Source organism: Phocoena phocoena, chromosome 1, assembly GCF_963924675.1.
Source record: "Phocoena phocoena chromosome 1, mPhoPho1.1, whole genome shotgun sequence".
NCBI lineage: Eukaryota > Metazoa > Chordata > Mammalia > Artiodactyla > Phocoenidae > Phocoena > Phocoena phocoena.
Genome location: NC_089219.1, coordinates 24466826 through 24485479, shown reverse-complemented (window position 1 = coordinate 24485479; position 18654 = coordinate 24466826). Strand labels below are relative to the sequence as shown.

The window sequence follows — 18654 nt, the reverse complement described above, 5'->3', positions numbered from 1 at the left end:
GTGTATCTTCTTTGGAGAAATGTCTCTTTAGGTCTTCTGCCCATTTTTCTATTGGTTGGTTTGTTTTTTGTTGCTGTTGTTGAGTTGCATGAGCTGTTTGTATATTTTGAAAATTAAGCCCTTGTCAGTCTCGTCATTTGCAAATATTTTCTCCTAGGCTGTAGGTTGTCTTTTTGTTTAGTTTATGGTTTTCTTTGCTGTACAAAAGCTTGTAAGTTTTTGTTGTTGTTGTTAATATTTAATAATTTGGCTGCGTTGGGTCTTAGTTGTGGCATGCGGGGTCTTTAGTTGTGGCATGTGGAATCTAGTTCCCTAACCAGGGATGGAACCGGGGTCCCCTGCGTTGGGAGCATGGAGTCTTAGCCACTGGACTCCCAGGGAAGTCCACAAAAGCTTGTAAGTTTGATTAGGTCCCATTTGTTTATTTTTGTTTCTGTTGCCTTGGAAGACTGACCTAAGAAAAGATTGCTATGATTTATATCAGAGAATGTTTTGCCTATGTTCTCTTCCAGGAGTTTTATGGTGTCATGTCTTATATTTAAGTCTTTAAGCCATTTTGAGGTGTTTTTTGTTTTTTGTTTTTTTTTTTTTTTGCGGTACGCGGGCCTCTCACTGCTGTGGCCTCTCCCGTAGCAGAGCACAGGCCCCGGACGCGCAGGCTCAGCAGCCATGGCTCACGGGCCCAGCTGCTCCGTGGCATGCGGGACCCTCCCGGACCGGAGCACGAACCCGCGTCCCCTGCATCGGCAGGCAGACTCCCAACCACTGCACCACCAGGGAAGCCCTTGAGTTTATTTTTGAGTATGGTGTGACTGTGTTCTAACTTCATTGATTTACATGTGGCTGTCCAGCTTTCTCAACACCACTTGCTGAAGAGACTGTCTTCTTTCCACTGTATATTTTTGCCTCCTTTGTTGAAGATTAATTGACTGTAGGTGTGTGTGTTTATTTCTAGGTTCTCTCTTGTGTCCATTGATCCATATGTCTGTTTTTGTGCCAGTACCACACTGTTTCAATTACTGCTGTGTCTTCGTAATATTGTCTGAAGTTTGGCTGGGTTATGCCTCCTGCTTGGTTCTTTTTTCTCAGGATTGCTTTGGCAATTCTGGGTCTTCTGTGGTTCCATATAATTTTTAGGATTATTTGTTCCAGTTCTGTGAAGAATGTCATGGGTAATTTTATAGGGATCACATTAATTCTGTAGATTGCTTTGGGTAGTAGGGGTCACAATTTAAATGTTGTAGAGTTCGGGTTTGAGCCAGATCTAGCTCAAAGCCTATGCATGCACTTCACTGTAGTATACAATGTCTGTGTTATCCTGAATTGTCTTCTCTGTACTTTCTTTCCTCTGCAGACTTTCCTCTACTAACTTACTATATGCTATTTGAAACAAAGAACTAGTCTTAGGGATGACACACTTGTCCTCACTGAGATCATAGTTTGGTGATGAGAATCTTGCTTTTGTACTTATCAGCTGAGCCAGACTGAAAATGACTTAAGGGCTTTCACAGAGAGCCAGAACTGTTAACTGCCCCAACTGTGAAACTGCATATTCTTGTGGAGTGTTAATCACACAGGAATTGAAGCAGGCATCCTGAGGAGCCAAGCCCAATTAATGATGCACCCTGAGCTATTTTCCTAAACTCTGTGTCATGAGCCAAGGAAAGTAGTAGACCAAGGAAAGACATGACCAAGACATGACCAAGGAAAGTAGTAGAAATGCCAGTTGAGAAAACTTAAAGGACAGTGCAGTTGTTTATTGTAACAGCATTCTCTGCACAGTAGAGGTTTGCTTTTGTTGACTTTTGGGGGAGCCTTGGGACTGTCACTGCAGGTTGCACCCCAACCTTTAACAACAGATGTGACAACACCCTAACATCTGTTACACCCATTTTGCAGGTGAGGAAACTAAGACATAGGTAGTCTTCATTGTGTTCTTTTTCATTCTTTCTTTAACTGTCCCAAGACCACCCCACTTTATAAACAATAGTCAGCTGAGTTTGGGGGCTCACCACTCTCTCCTACTTGGAGGTATCGTTTTTAGACTATTCAGATGCCTACATGTTTAACATTTTTTAGCCCATTTGTTTATTATTTAAAAATACCTCATTTTGTAGCATAGTTTTTCTAAGCAGCACCTTCATTTTGAACCATTTTGCCCTGTGTTTGACAGTGGGCATCTTTATGAACAGAGCTTCTTGATCTTGGCTAAGACCACAGATACAGAAAATACCGAATTAGAAATGTCAGAGTAATATTGAACAGTGATATAATTTGACTTATTTGTGTTTTAGAACTTAATGGAGAAACAAAAAACATGTACAAATTGATTTTGACTTAATGAAGTACATATTTCTACAGGGTTGGCTACTATGTCAGAATAGATATATTTGAAACAGCTTTAAGGAACTTCACTGAAAAGTGCAGTAATTATTTAATCAGGTTGCAAATATTTGAAACGCTGTGCTTTAACTAAGCAGGTTCTTATTAGAGATGTGTTCCAGCAGATGTGAGAAGCTGGCTTTGAGTCCTTGTCTTAGTTGGCAAATAAGCCTTGGTGTTTCTTGCCACCAGCTTCAGAGAATTCTGTGGTTTAGAGTTCTGCCCCTCCCAGTTTGCTTTCTGCATAGCTCTGTTACTTCTCTGTTGCATGTTCTGTTTGGCAGAGACTACAGCTGTAGCTTGTTTCCAAAGAGGGTGAACAGATTATTTAGGCTAAAGCAGAATGCTTAGTTGTTGTTGTTTTTTTAAAATAAATTTGTTTATTTATTTTATGGCTGTCTTGGGTCTTTGTTGCTGTGTGCGGGCTTCTCATTGTCGTGGCTTCTCTTGTTGTGGAGCATGGGCTTTAGGCGCGCAGGCTTCAGTAGTTGTGGCACTTGGGCTCAGTAGTTTTGGCTTATGGGCTCTAGAGCGCAGGCTCAATAGTTGTGGCACACAGGCTTAGTTGCTCCGCGGCACGTGGGATCTTCCCGGACCAGGGCTCGAACCTGTGTCCCCTACATTGGCAGGCAGATTCTTAACCACTGTGCCACCAGGGAAGCCCAGAACGCTTAGTTTTGTATAAAATACTCAGGTCTGTAAGAAGTCAAGGTGTTACATTTTTTATTTCTGCTTGTTTTCAGCTTTGACAAATTTGAATTTCATATACCAATGTCTGATTGTAGTTGTGCTGAATGCTTTTTGTGACATTAGAAATAGGAAAACCAAGCCTCTTAGAATTTGAGCCGTGGAGGTTCAGTGGCATGTTTGGGCTTTGTTAGACAGCTGATGGATTTTCATGCTTCTGGAGTTAATGAAGCACCAAGATCCCTGTCCCTGTCAGTCACCTCAGGTGCCATCCTTACCACTGAAAGCAGGGTACAACTTAATCTTTTGCTGTGTTCCATCACTTTAAGCACACAAACTCTACATTTATTTCCCTTCCTGATTGAGCAAGGCCAATTCCTCCATCTGTTCTTACACGTACCCCTTCCAGCTTCTATCACTTATGCTTTCTTTCAGTGTCTCCAATGCTTGGTCCTTCACTAGCTTCTTCCTCTAGGCCTGGAGTATATTACTGACTTTAGAAGACTTTGGTGTGGGGATCATGTATAATATTTTCTGTTTTTTTAAAAATAGAATTCAGGAGTAGCTAGAATGAATCAATACATTAAGTTAATATTTTACAGTAGTGTCTGCTGAGTCAGGTTGTCTTTGGAAACTGAGATGATTGTTGATAGTCTAAACTTTTCTTACCTTTCTCTTGCTATTTTTTAGGCCCGGCTGTGGTCCCTCACCAGTATTATGGAGTTACTCCCTGGGGAGTCTACCCTGCCAGCCTTTTCCAGCAGCAAGCTGCTGCCGCTGCTGCAGCAACAAATTCTGCTAATCAACAGACCACCCCACAGGCTCAGCAAGGGCAGCAGCAGGTAAATGCAAACAAAATTTATACCACCTAAATGCGAATATTAGTTATTGTATGTAGTTAAAAGGTAGTGTTGTCCCTGATAGAGAAATTGTGAATTGTGAATGGGTGAGTTCCCTTGTGTGGTATCTGAGTTCATGCTCAGACTTGACTGTGCTTTACTGAATGTCTTTTACGTATCAGGTCCTTGTTCATTGTGACTAGTTGAGATCATGGTATTACATATCATGTGATACTGCTTAGAGGATTTTCCAGTTAAGTGTGGCAAATTGAGTATTCATACTGATAGTGAAGTTTTCTTTCTTTGATACTGTAGTTAGTTTCTAAGCACCATTCTCTGATCACTTCTGGCTCTCTCTTTAGGTAGTTTGCTACCAAAGGGGAGATACTAGTTCTTCAGATTGCTTATTTATAGCATCAGTTAAAAAAAAATTGAAGTAAGTTGATTTACAATGTTGTATTAGTTTCAGGTGTACAGCAAAGTGATTCATTTATACCTACATATATACATACATATGTATGTGTGTGTGTGTATGTATATATATTCTTTCTCATATTCTTTTCCATTATAGGTTATTATAAGATGTTGAATATAGTTCCCTGTATTATTCAGTAGATCCTTGTTGTTTATTTTATATATAGTAACATCTGTTGAATTGGACATAAATCTTATACCTATTTTATCTCTTTTAACTTAGAGTAAGCTTTTTAACCAAGATGAGAAAGGATAGTTAATTGCAATACTATGTGTCTTTTTATATTAGATAGGTCATTTTCTCTTGCTTACTAGAATAACACCTGTTTATTGCTGAAAATTGTGGTGAATTGGATTACTTGAAGGAAAAAAAATCCCCTAAATCCTCCTGTCAGAAAAAAAGCAATATAAATGTTGGGTATCTGTCATTCTAGCCTTACTATTTAATTAATTTCTTATAAAATTGGGATTATGCTGTCCACATGGCTTTGCATCTTGTTGTTATACTCTTCCATGTTATTTAACGTTTTTAAATCTATTAAAGAGTATCTCATTTATTTTGACCAGTCCATTATTATTTATGTTATATTTATATGACTAAGTTATAACTATAACTTAGCCATATTTTGGTGTTATAAATAAGATTAATATTCTTTGCATAAGTACATGATTATTTCCATGGAATAAAGTCCTAGAAATGGAGTTTTTTCCCCAAGTAAATAAAGTGAACATTTAGGCTTTTGATAAGCATCGTCAAATTAAAGCTGTCTTTTGAGGAAAAACACCAGCTTATATATGTACATATGATAATGATCCAAACAAGAATCCTTTGCTTTTTATCAGTTTTAGTAAGAGAGTGTATGTTTAATTTTTTAGATTTTACAAGTTTATAGGAAAAACACAGGTCTTGAAATTCTAGCTAGTTTATTCTGGGTCAGTATTTTTTTATTTTTTGCGGTACCTGGGCCTCTCACCACTGCGGCCTCTCCCGTCGCGGAGCACAGGCTCCGGACGCGCAGGCTCAGCGGCCATGGCTCACGGGCCCAGCCGCTCCGCGGCATGTGGGATCTTCCCGGACCGGGGCATGAACCCGCGTCCCCTGCATCGGCAGGCAGACTCTCAACCACTGTGCCACCAGGGAAGCCCCTCTGGGTCAGTATTTTTATAGTCAGATTTTTTTTGTAAGTTAATGCATGATTTTCGTTGCAATAGATAGAATTCTAGTACCACATGCATAGGGAATTCAGCAGATAGTTTGTTGACAGAATGGGTGATCCCTATTAATAAATTTCTTAGCTTCTCTTTGTGGATAGTTGGTATTTATCAAGTCATGATCTTTGTGTTTAAATGGCTACCAAATCATGGATTTAGAAGACTGAAGTAATTGCTTTGTTTAAAATTTGCTCTAATAGAGTGAATAAGAAAAATAGTAATAAGTACTTCTTACTGAAAGCTTTTTATTTAAAGCTAAGTGCTCTACATATAATTTCTTTTATTCTGATAAGTAGATTATATGACTTCCCAGCATAAGATTAAGGAAATGGAATTTGTGTGCCCAGGATCACACACCTATTAAGGTGCTAAGATTTGAACCTGGGACTTCCCTGGTGGCGCAGTGGTTAAGAATCCGCCTGCCAACGCAGGGGACATGGGTTCGAGCCCTGGTCCGGGAAGATCCCACATGCCACAGAGCAACTAAGCCTGTGCACCACAACTACTGAGCCCGTGCTCTAGAGCCTGCGAGGCACAACTACTGAGGCCCGTGCGCCTACAGCCCATGCTCCACAACAAGAGAAGCCACCGCAATGAGAAGCCTGAGCCCCGCAACAGAGTAGCTCCCACTCTCTGCAACTAAAGGCAACAAAGACCCAGTGCAGCCAAAAATAAATTTAAAAAAAAGAAGATTTGAACCCAAGTCTGTAAGTTCACAACTTGTTACGTCTTCTGACCATAGTGATAGAAAGCCTGAGATCTGGTCTTTGTTCTACCACTAACTGGTTGCAACTAGGGCAAGTTGCATGATTTCTCTGAATATATCCTTAGCTATAAAATGGGCATGATAATCATGTACATTATTTCAGAGTTTTCTGTCATCCACAATAACAAACCTTACTATGAAAAAGTTATTATTATTAACATTACCTTTTAACAAGTAGCCATATTTTAGTTCCAGTGATATTTTTGCCAGTTTCTGGCGTCAGGTGTTTCAGGAAAATACGATATTCTTGGTGAACTTTTTTGGTCATAGTCATTGAAATGAGAGGTTCTTTTTAAACTTTGCTTTCGGCCTTTTGGCCTTTACGTTTTATCAGAAAGCATTTGTTATGTTCTTCTAGGCATGCTGACTCTTCCAAATGTAATTGCTGAAACTTTATGTAGAGTCAGTGACATCCTGGCCGCTTCACCTTCCTTCTGATTTCTTTTTCATTCTTTTTGAAGGTTCCTTTGACACCTGATTAAAAAAAAAACTGTTATTCTCTATTTCAAAATGTTTGTTAAAGAAAAAATCCTGGATATTAGGTTGAACCCAGGCACAGGTGGTGGCTTGGTGTTGGATGTTGCATTTTGAGAGAGAAAAGTTTAGAATGGCTTGTGAACTTTCTAGATTAGGGGAGACTGTATAGATGATGATTCTACCAAGCATGATGAACTGTAGAAGGATGAATGATTATTAATGAAAATATCTCCATTGAGCATCTACTTGCTTATTACATTTTAAATGCTGTGTTTAAATCAGTACCTTTGAAAAGAAATTTGAATTTAACACCTTTTGCATCATGAAGATAGGTAGTAAACTAACTCCTAGGATAGTGTTTTACAAGTAGATATTCAGTCGTTTTTGTTGATTTTATAGTATATAAAATTTTACTTGTGGAATTTTACATATTTGTTTCAGAAAATTCAGGCTTGACATTTATTTATGAAATTAAAATATGAATATTGGCAGCTGACTTAAGAACTTTGATTTATTGTCAAGGGAACCACTTAGATTTCTAGAGAGTTGACAAAAAGGAAACACATTGCTCTCCTGATTGTAAAATAGGACTCAGTAGTCTGGACTACCCCTTTCTTCAGGCACCTTGTCCATTTCCCTGTCCTCTGATGTTTCACACAACTCCTAATCAAACATAAGCCTAATTCATTCTGCCCTATGAAAAGGATGTTTTCATTGATTTTTTTTTTTTTTAAGTTCTTGAACTATTAGTATTTGCCATATCTCTGTACCTGCTGTTTACTTCTAGAGTGAGAGCTGTTCTGGATTATTGGTTAGGCATTTTCTACAAACTCTCACCTGTGCAGCCTCCCTTGAGTCTTCTACCTATACAGATTGAAGCACTCCTTCTGTTGTCAAGTCCATTAGATTCTTTGGTTCACAAACAGAAATGAATTGCCTAATATTTTGATAGGAATTAACTGTTGGTTATTGATTATCTCCTGGGTACTAGGCATTGTGCCTTGTAGACATTAATTCTAATATTTCCTACAAATCTGCATGATCAGCTGTTACTCTCACTATTCTTACAGATAAAGAAATAAGAAAGTTTGGGTAAATTAAGTGTCTACACATCTCTTCTTGCCAATATGGACAGTGTTGGTCATTTAAAATACTCATTTAATAAATATTTGATTGTGGTGTTTCTCTTCTACATTTTTTACCAAGTGGTACCAAGAAAAATCTGTGCACGGGTTCTTGATTACATGTGTAACTTTTATAAGTAGCAGAGTGATATTGAAAATGATCTGATAAGAACTTTGCCTTTGAAACATTGCAAAATGCATAAACGTCGGTAATTTTAGCCTTGGTATTGGGTTTTGCATTTTTACTTACTGGCATAGATAGATCTTTTGGAATAGATTCTTCAGAGCATTCAGAATAAAAATGATTATCAACATCTTACTACCTATGTTTCATTAATAAAAAGAAAAGTAGATCCTTTATCACAGTGACAGAACTAGTATTCTGTGCTGAAATGTCATTGTTCTTGACTAATACTCATATCCGTGTAGATTACTGTGCGTTTGTGGTATTTATGAGAGGAAGAATAGAAATGGTCAAGTCAGAAGCCTCCTAAATCAAACCTGTTGATTTCATTTGGGGCCATTTGGGCCCTGATAAATGGGAACAGTGTTATAGGGTAGAGAAAATGTTCTCACATTCCATAAAGAAAGTTTAGCGCGTGTGTGTGTGTGTGTGTCTGTGTGTGTGTATTTTGATACAGCTATTATAACTTAATGATGTGGATAAATTACCCTTGTTTATCATATCTAAACCCCTCCTCCACTCCACCATACTCTTTTTTTCACCCACTTTTTTTGTGTGTGTGTGTGGTTACGCGGGCCTCTCACTGTTGTGGCCTCTCCCACTGTGGAGCACAGGCTCCAGACGCGCAGACCCAGCGGCCATGGCTCACGGGCCCAGCTGCTCCGTGGCATGTGGGATCCTCCCGGACCGGGGCACGAACCCGTGTCCCCTGCATCGGCAGGCGGACTCTCAACCACTGCGCCACCAGGGAGGCCCTCACCCACTTTTTAATTATTGTAGACTTACTGTGTAGCTCTCATTCGCTGGAATAAAAGCTCCAGTTGGGCAGGAGCTTTGTGTGTCTTGTTCATTGCTGTATCCCCATTACCTGCCAGATGTTAGGCATTAAGTATTTGATTAATGAATGAATGATCACTTTTGTATGCTCTTGGCTTCTTATAAAGGTAATATGTTTAAACTAAGAATGGTAGAATGAAATTTCACTATGTGAAATGCTGTTAATGGATTTTTTTTATCTTAACAGCCATGCCACATAAAACCATTATCAGAAAAATGGTTAACAACCATCAGTTTTAAAGTTGATCCAACTTAAGCATGTGGTGGGTCTTAGATGTTTCCAATGAAAAGAAAGTAGTTGATTTATTTTTGTCTCCCAGGTTCTCCGTGGAGGAGCCAGCCAGCGTCCTTTGACCCCAAATCAGAACCAGCAGGGACAGCAAGCAGATCCACTAGTGGCAGCTGCAGCAGTGAATTCTGCCCTTGCTTTTGGACAAGGACTGGCTGCAGGCATGCCAGGTGAGGCTGCATCGTTGTTCCTCATCATTTGAGGGTGAAAAAGTCTGCTTATTGGGGAAGATTCAGAAGAGAATGGGCAGTACTTTTGGCTTGCTTAGGCTTGTCATCATTTGGCAACTGGCAAGGATGACATACACTTGCCCTCACTTAGACCATAGTTCGTTGATGAGAGCGCCTAGTGTTCTGAGCCAGTCTCAGTCTTAAATGTTGGAGATATGTGAACCTCCACACATAGCTTGGAGTATGCTATTTTCCTTTGGTGATGATCTGTTTTCTCTCGCAGTGTTAAGAGTGGAAAGAGTGGCCAGACTGCATCAGCATCGCTCCAAGGCTGATGTCTTTGAATAGTATTATTAGGAAGACATTCCTAGTATTCCTTGATAGTGTCCTCCTTACATTTTTAGGATTTCTCTCGAATCAACAGTAGAGGTGCTTTGTAGCTGTCTATATGTGATTGATATATATCCTGAATATAGGTTATTCTTAGCTCACTGTCTCCTGGTCTTATTCTTTGCATGGATTGCATGTAGTCTGAGGTTATTCCTTTGAAACAGGTCCTTCTGAGACCTCAGTATAATTTTATGGGTTCTTACCATGGCACATTCCTAAATCAACTGATCTATTTATGAATTCACTGAGTAACTTGAACTTGCGTCATGCATGTTGTTAATTACTAAGCATTTATGTTTTATTATGAAGTCACCTGTAATTTCTCTTATGGCTCAATAGGATTTGAAGATTCCATCTCATAGAATATTGAAAGACCCTGTTAATTGAAGCCTGTTTAGGTTTTCCCTGCTAACTTGTAGGATATTTGTGCTTAGATTATGTGGTATGAAAGTTCTTTGATTGTTGGAATCATTTGTACCTACTGTTAACTTGTGAAGTCAAGAAAACATAAAAAAAATTGTCAGTGTATGGTTGCTGGTGATAACTGTGGTTAGCACTTTGAAGAGCACAGGGATTCCCTATCCCACTGAATTCCCTAACACTTGGTGGATAATAAATAACACTACCCCTTATTGTGCCAGGTAGCATGTTACATCTTTCACACTCATCTTTTAATCTTAACAAGAACTTTGTGAGGCTGTTATTATTATTATCCTCATGAGGATACCCAGAGATTCAGCGTTGTACAGCTACCTTAAGTGGCGAAGCCAGGATCCCAATGCTGAGTTTGTAACTGTCTATCAATAAGATATGCTGGTGCCCAGGAGACATTTGTTAGATTCATATGTACTTATCTGTTTCATGTGTACTTAACTTAATATTCTCAGGTTATCCAGTCTTGGCTCCTGCTGCTTACTATGACCAAACCGGTGCCCTTGTGGTGAATGCAGGAGCGAGAAACGGCCTTGGAGCTCCTGTTCGACTTGTAGCTCCTGCCCCAGTCATCATTAGCTCCTCAGCCGCACAAGCAGGTGAGCTTACGTCTTAGTAGACTCACTCAGATCTAAAAGGGGCAATGGATGATATTCTTAAACTGTGTTGAAATATACTTTGACATTCTCAGTGTAGGAATTCTACCCTGTAATTTTTCAAAGAGAGAATCAGAAGCAGCAAGTGATCAGATTCTGATTCTGTTGACAGCATGTACCAGCTGGTTACCAGCAAGGACCTGCTCTACTGTGAGCATAGGAAGTTGGATTACTCATACAAAATGGCACTGTTGGCAGAAGTCCAAGGCTAATTTCACTTCATATCGTGAAATTCATATCGTTATTTTAAGATGATGTGGTATTTGTTTTGTTTTTTGCTTGAGGGGGTGGGGCAATAGGTTTTTATTTTAAGTCATATATATTATAAATTTGGGAGCAACAGTGGGGACATCTAGGGGAGAGCAACATGCTCAAGTGTCCTAGGAATTTGAGGGACTTCAGTATTTGGTTCTGGAAAAAAATGTCCTTAATGTAGATATTGGTAGAACTTGAGATTTTAGGAAGTAGTTGTATTTGAAATGAGTACTTTTTGATATCCATTTCTATTTTAAACTATAGCTTCTTTAGAGCTGTCAATACAGTGAACTTGGCTTCAATGGTATTTTGACTTTGAATTGAAAGTAGAAATAGAAAATAGAAGCTTCAGATGAAGGGGTCAAAGACAGATTTGTATAGTTCTTTACAAGGTTTGTGTCTGCTTTGAAAAAATATGGCAACATTAAAAGGTTTTCAAAAGGATAACAATGTAGTTTGGAAATGTGGCCAATCTCTTTCATAGCCAAATGGTTTGCTTTCTTCTACATAGCTGTTGCAGCGGCTGCAGCTTCAGCAAATGGAGCAGCCGGTGGTCTTGCTGGAACAACAAATGGACCATTTCGCCCTTTAGGAACTCAGCAGCCTCAGCCCCAGCCCCAGCAGCAGCCCAGTAACAACCTGGCATCCAGCTCTTTCTATGGCAACAACTCTCTGAGCAGCAATTCACAGAGCAGCTCCCTCTTCTCCCAGGGCTCTGCCCAGCCTGCCAACACATCCTTGGGATTTGGAAGTAGCAGTTCTCTCGGCGCCACTCTGGGATCAGCCCTTGGAGGGTTTGGAACAGCAGGTAGAAATCAGACTGATGTGCTGTTGAAACTGAATTTTAATTATTTTTACAATCTTTATGGAACACTGACAATGCATGGAACCCTGGACAGATACCACAGGCAGATCTGGACCGAGCCCCGTGGGAACCCAGCTGTTCCACATGTGTTTGAGATAATGGACTATTCAAGTTACACATTTGGGGCCTACTTCAGGTTTACATTCATGTTGCTACTTATTTATACTCTCAAAGTCCATTTGTTTCAAGGATTAGAAAATCCTTGAGGATTTTTGCAGGCATTGGAAGAATGTGGAGGGAATTATACAAATGTGGATGTTAAGAACCAAGGGAGGAGGACTTACCAAAGATCATAGGGTAGTGTACTCCACAATCTGCAGGCCTTAAAGAGTCATGAGTTTTCTCCAGTCTCTTGAGAAGGATTAAGGTGGATATTATGGAAAAGTGGGAGGAAGGAATTAAACTGAGATATTTTAAATGTTTTGATGGGAGAAAAAAGCAGGAAAGTAGTAAGGTAAACAATGGGATAATTGCAGTGTTTGTAAAACAATGTGATCTCAAAACAGAAGGGTTTATTTGAGAGAAAGTGTCTTAAGTTGGAGCTGGGGGCTAGCAATAACTCTTGATTGAGCCCTTTGAGAAACCAGGCTTTCATATGTAAGTCTTGGGTAGTGGGGCAGTACCCCATTCACAAATCTTTTTTCTACTCCATTTTTCTACTAGAACCTTTGGGTTGATGAAAGGCATTCTTTCTAGCCCATTTTCTTTCACCTTTCCCATAACTTATGTGGCCATCAGAGGATTTTAACCCACCCTCACCCCCATAATATGAGACACAAAAGGAAGGAAAATTTAGCATACGTGTGATGGTTTGAAAAAGAGTTTCATGTTAACCTGAGCCATGTCCTCTTTATTACTTTACCTGCCCCTAGAACTGCCACATAAACAGTTAGGCTGTCTCTGCTGACAAATTTGCAGTGGTAAGGAGTCTGGATCAAAGTATTAGGAACAGGTCACTGGGCTTGTTCTTCGAAGAACAGGCCTTTTCTTATCTGCATTGTTTTAATTCCATTTTAGTTGCAAACTCCAACACTGGCAGTGGCTCCCGCCGTGACTCCCTGACTGGCAGCAGTGACCTTTATAAGAGGACATCGAGCAGCTTGACCCCCATTGGACACAGTTTTTATAACGGCCTTAGCTTTTCCTCCTCTCCTGGACCCGTGGGCATGCCTCTCCCTAGTCAGGGACCAGGACATTCACAGACACCACCTCCTTCCCTCTCTTCACATGGATCCTCTTCAAGCTTAAACCTGGGTAAGAACCATTACTCTAACACCACCTTGAACTCTAGAAATCTCTTGCCACTGATGACATTAGAAGTACTTTGCATAAGCAAAGGACAATCCCTTTATCCTAAGACGTGTCCTGGGTGTTCTGTGCCTTCCTGAAGGTACCTCATGTTATTTAGGCTGTACCTAGGTAGCACAGCAGTTCGGGATTTATTCAAGTTTGGGCGCCTCCCCTGTATATTCACTTCAGCTTTAGTATGAACATCTTTGGCTACATGTGAGAATCTTTCAGTATAAACACAGTACAGATTCATTTTAAGTAAAGCTGGAAAATAGAGACAAAGAGTGTATTAACCTCGTATCACCACTGAAATATCACCACAATTAATACTTAGCCTTGTTTTTCAGACTCCCCTCCCCTCCCCCATGTATATGTTTAATATCTTACTTTCTCACATAAAGCATTTTATTTTAAAAATTTTGTCAGATTCTTTAAAAAAATTTGTATATACATTCTTAAACTACATAGTATGCTAATGAGTATAGATGTATATTTCCCAATTATATGTTTAGCTTGTTATATGTGTGGGGTTTAAAAAAGTGTTAGCATTTAGATCCTGGAAAATGAGGAGGGAAAAGAGGATACTAAGCAGACAGTTATAAGAATGAAAAGAAACTTGTATTAACGATTTGGGTGGCAAATGTTTAAATCTTTCAAGAGATGGAAGATGGTACGCACTCCCTTCCTCTAGTTATTTATCGAGTTTGAATTTTGAAGTACTGATTTATTTCTTAGATGGGGAAAGCTGAGGCATAGAAGTACAGTGACCATATAATTTATCATGCAACCCAGGATGCTTTTGAGAGTTAATGGGGTTGCTGTTAATAATTACTCTGTGATGACAGGCCTGAATCAGTACTGTCCTGGGAAATACCATGTATGGCCACTTTGCTGGAAGATTCTGATTTTTAAAATCTTCTATTTATTATTATTATTTTTAAATTAAAATTTTATTTTTTAGAGCAGTTTTAGGCTCATAGCAAAATTGAGGGGAGAGTATAGAGATTTCCCTTACACCCTCTGACCCACACATGCATAGCTTCTCCCGTTATCAACATCCCCCACTAGAGTGGTACCTTGGTTACAATTGATGAACCTACATTGATACATCATTATCATCCAAAGTCCATAGTTTACATGGACCTTTTTTTGTTTTTAACTGGCAAGATTAAAAGTGGCTTTCTGGACTCAGAAATGAGGACTGACTGAAAATGAATAGTGTACTTCTATTTGGAAAGACAAAGACTGGGAAATGATTATAAAAATCAAAAAAAGTCTTGAAGGGCACAGGATAATATAGTTAATTATTCTAGAACTAAGAGTGCTGTCTCTGAGTTTGAGAGATGAGTTTTAAGGCAGAACTATGTATGTATGTATGTACATAGAAATGTGAGAGAGAGAGTGTATGTGTGTATCCTGAGATTTCACATGATGGGAACTGTAGTTGTAAAGCTCACTGTCTCATGTTGTATATGGACATTACTTAAGAAAAGTTGTAGGGACGTTCCAGATTGGTAAGTCCATATTGGATAGATAAGGAATAGGGTATATTGCACAACAGTGTTTCCCTGTGACATGATGCCTGGCTTTAAAGAATGAGGGTTAATGCAGACTTATAAGGGGGAGATGAAAGTCCCAGTCTAGTATGTAGATGGAAGGTACTAACATTTATGGAATAGCTATTAGTGGCTACTGTTAACGGTTTTGGGTGCTGTACATATCACTCTGGAAGATACGGTATTATGTCTATGATATAGAAGTGAGGAAACTGAGTTAAATATCTTGCTAGGTCTTCTCATATCTGAACGGATTTAGAGTCAAAACCTTTTTGACTCCAGAGCATGCAATGTCAGTGTATATCATGTCACATAATGTGCCCAGGATAGCTTTTAAACCAGTGCATTATCAGATCCAGAAATCGTACCCTTTAATTCCTTGGTTTAAACATTTGAACTGTGTTAACATATACTGAGTAGTAAACAAATTAAATCTGCAAAAAGTTTTTTGTAAAGATCCAGATAGTAGATATTTTAGGCTTACAGGTCAGATGGTCTATGTAGTCAGTGTTCAGCTCTGCTGTAGAAGTGTGAAAGCAGCCACAGGCAAAATGTAAAAGAATGTGCAGCTATCTTTCAATAAAACTTTATTTACAAAAATAGGTGGCAGGCCAGATTTGTCCTGTGGACTGTATCAACCTCTGAACCAAATGCTATGGCTCTTGGTGTTTGAAAATGGAGCTGGAAACATTACTTGCATGCATGGTGCCTTTCCTCTTTCCAATATATCAACAATTTAATAAAATACCTCCTTCTCCTTGATTTACGTTTCCCCTGTGGAGAAGGAACTAACTATTGGTGCGAGTTATTTCTTATTTTAATGACTCTTGCTGTCTGCCTGGTTTTATTTTTAATATACCTTCCCTTAAAAATGTTTTTACTTTGTTTAAGCACTTTAGAGGTATGTATTTCCATTGGACTTCCGTTGCTGCATGTACCACGTTAATCATACATGCCATTCCTGAGAAACTTTGTGTCTTGATTGGTAGTGCTCTGCCTCACCTCAGCCTGTTTCCTTGAGAAAAGGGTTCGTGTATGCTTTATTCTTAACTATTGCAAAGTGATCACCTCAATAAGTCTATTTACCGTTTGTCACCAAGGAAATGCAACATTTCTTTACCAAATATATATTGGGCCATTCCTAATATAGCTTCTACTATTGATACTACACTGCTGCCACCGGCTATCAGTTCTTGGATCACTAACAACCATACTAAGTAAGCATTCATTCATTGTGTTCATTCGTTATGTTAAATACTCAAGTAACTCTGCTCTACACAGGGAAACTTAAACTCAGCATGGTTTAATGACTTTCATGATACCCCATAGCTAGTAAGAGTTTGAGTGCACACTCCAGCCTATATCTCTGTTATCCCAGTGTGGATCTTTTCTCCATGATACCGTTTTCACACTTCCTCCCAGTAGACAGACACGTGTTAGGGCACTGTAAAAAACATCAGTGCCTGCATAGTTATTTTTCTCATTATTTATTCAACAATCACTTGTTGAGTGCCTACTATAGACTCTTCAATGCTTTTTTCATTACTTGTTTAAAGATCAAACTTCGATTACTTTTTAAAAATTAATTAATTTATTTTTGGCTGTGTTGGGTCTTTGTTGCTGTACACGGCCTTTCTCTAGTTGCAGCGAGCGGGGACTACTCTTCATTGTGGTGCGCGGGCTTCTCGTTGTGGCTCGTGGGCTCTGGAGAGCAGGCTCAGTAGTTGTGGCACATGGGCTTATTTGCTCCACGGTGTGAGGGATCTTCCCAGACCAGGGCTCGAACCCGTGTCCCCTGCATTGGCAGGCAGATCCTTAACCACTGCACCACCAGGGAGGTCCCCAAACTTCTTTTTTTTTTTATATATGTATCTTTTTTTTTTTTTTTTTTTTTTTGCAGTACACGGGCCTCTCACTGTTGTGGCCTCTCCCGTTGTGGAGCACAGGCTCCGGACGCGCAGGCTCAGAGGCCATGGCTCACGGGCCCAGCCGCTCCGCGGCATGTGGGATCTTCTCAGACCGGGGCACGAACCCGTGTCCCCTGCATCGGCAGGTAGACTCTCAACCACTGCGCCACCAGGGAAGCCCCAGACTTCTGTTTTGAAAAAACAACTTTATTGAGTTGTATCTTACATATCATGAAATTCACCCATTTCAAGTGTACAATTCAATGATTTTTAGTAACTTTCTGTATTGTGCAACCATTAGCATAAGTCAGTTTGGTAATATTTTTATCCCCTCTGTAATACTCCTCTTGACCATTTACAGTTAATCCCCATTCACACCCTTAGTCCCAGTCAACCACTGATCTATTTTCTGTTTGTTTTTTTTTTTTGAGAGGGGAGCAGGCATGCTTGCGTGTGCTTGCAGTTCCCCATCCCGGGATCGAACCTGTGCCCCCTGCAATGGCATCGTGGAGTTCTAACCACTGGACCACCAGGGAATTCCCTACTTTGTGCTTTGAAATTTGCCTTTTTTGGACATTTCATATAAATGCAGCCATATAGTATGTGACCTCTTTTGTTTGCCTTCTTTATCTTCAAATGTTTTTGAGGTTTCATCCATGATGTAGTATGTGTCAGCAGTTTGTTCCGTTTTATTGCTGAATTGTCTTCCATTTTATGGATATATACCACGTTTTGTCTTAACTACCCACAGTTGAAGGATGTTTGTTGGTTACAGTTTTTGGCTATTAGAAATAATGCTGCTGTGAACATTTGCATGCAAGTTTTTCTGTGGACACAGGTTTTCATTTCTCTAGGAGTAGAATTGCTGAACTGTATGTAAGTTTTATGTTAAACTTTTGGAGAAACTCAAACTGTTTTCCAGTTCGGTGCATCATTTACATCCCACCAGTAATGTACAAGGGATTCCAATTTCTTTACATCCTCGCCAACATTTGTTCTTATTTTTCTTATATAATGTAGCGATTCTAGGAGGCATGAAATGGTTATGTCATTGTGGTTTTAATATGCATTTCCCTAATGACTATAGCATCTTTTTATGTGCTTATTACCATTTGTTTATCTTTGGTGAAATGTCTGCTCATATTTTTTGTCCATTTTTGGATGTGCATTGTTTGTCATTATTATTATGGAGTTGTAAGAGTTGTTTATATATTCTGGATATGACTCCTTTATCAGATACGTGTTTTGCATATACCTGTTTTCTTCTGGTCTTTTGCTTGTCTTTTTATTTTTATGCTATCCTTTTGTTTGGTTTGGTTTGGTTTTCTGTTTGTTTGTTTTCGTTTGGGTTTTTTTTGGCCGCTGTGCGTGGCCTGCGGGATCTTATTTCCCTAACCAGGGATCGAACCTGCATCCCCTGCAGTGACAGTGTGGAGTCTTAACCACTGGACTGCCAGGGAAGTCCCATCTTTTTGTTTTTATTTATTTATTTATTTTTATTATTTATTTATTTATTTATTTATTTTGTGGTATGCGGGCCTCTCACTGCTGTGGCTTCTTCCATTGCGGAGCACAGGCTCTAGATGCGCAGGCTCAGCGGCCATGGCTCATGGGCCCAGCCGCTCCGCGGCATGTGGGATCTTCCCAGACCGGGGCATGAACCCGTGTCCCCTGTATCGGCAGGCGGACTCTCAACCACTGCGCCACCAGGGAAGCCCTTTATTTTTAAATGGTTGTTTTTGAAGTGCAGTAGTTTTAATTTTGATGAGGTCCAGTTTATCATGCTTTCTGGTATAGAAATCTTTGCCCATCTCAAGGTCTTAAAGATTTTCTCCTATGTTTCGTTCTAAAAATTTTATTGT

At 39.5% G+C, this 18654-nt stretch overlaps 1 protein-coding gene and 2 non-coding genes across 6 annotated transcripts in view; all 3 read left to right on the top strand.

Annotated features, from left to right (window-relative positions):
* Positions 1 to 18654, top strand: part of PUM1 (pumilio RNA binding family member 1) — a 128063-nt gene that overhangs the window by 83182 nt on the left and 26227 nt on the right. For 3 of the 4 annotated variants that reach the window (XM_065893743.1, XM_065893754.1, XM_065893736.1), the window contains 5 exons: positions 3760 to 3911; positions 9303 to 9441; positions 10719 to 10862; positions 11686 to 11982; positions 13057 to 13293. In XM_065893743.1, the coding sequence (XP_065749815.1) occupies positions 3760 to 3911; positions 9303 to 9441; positions 10719 to 10862; positions 11686 to 11982; positions 13057 to 13293 (969 nt within the window). Of the gene's footprint in view, positions 1 to 2477; positions 2481 to 3759; positions 3912 to 9302; positions 9442 to 10718; positions 10863 to 11685; positions 11983 to 13056; positions 13294 to 18654 lie in introns of all 4 variants that reach the window. The other variant, XM_065893762.1, reaches the window with a different exon arrangement.
* LOC136140834 (small nucleolar RNA SNORD103/SNORD85) lies at positions 1402 to 1484 on the top strand. Its single transcript, XR_010657669.1, has one exon. It is a non-coding gene; the product is annotated as a small nucleolar RNA SNORD103/SNORD85 (small nucleolar RNA).
* Positions 9558 to 9634, top strand: LOC136140826 (small nucleolar RNA SNORD103/SNORD85). Its single transcript, XR_010657668.1, has one exon. It is a non-coding gene; the product is annotated as a small nucleolar RNA SNORD103/SNORD85 (small nucleolar RNA).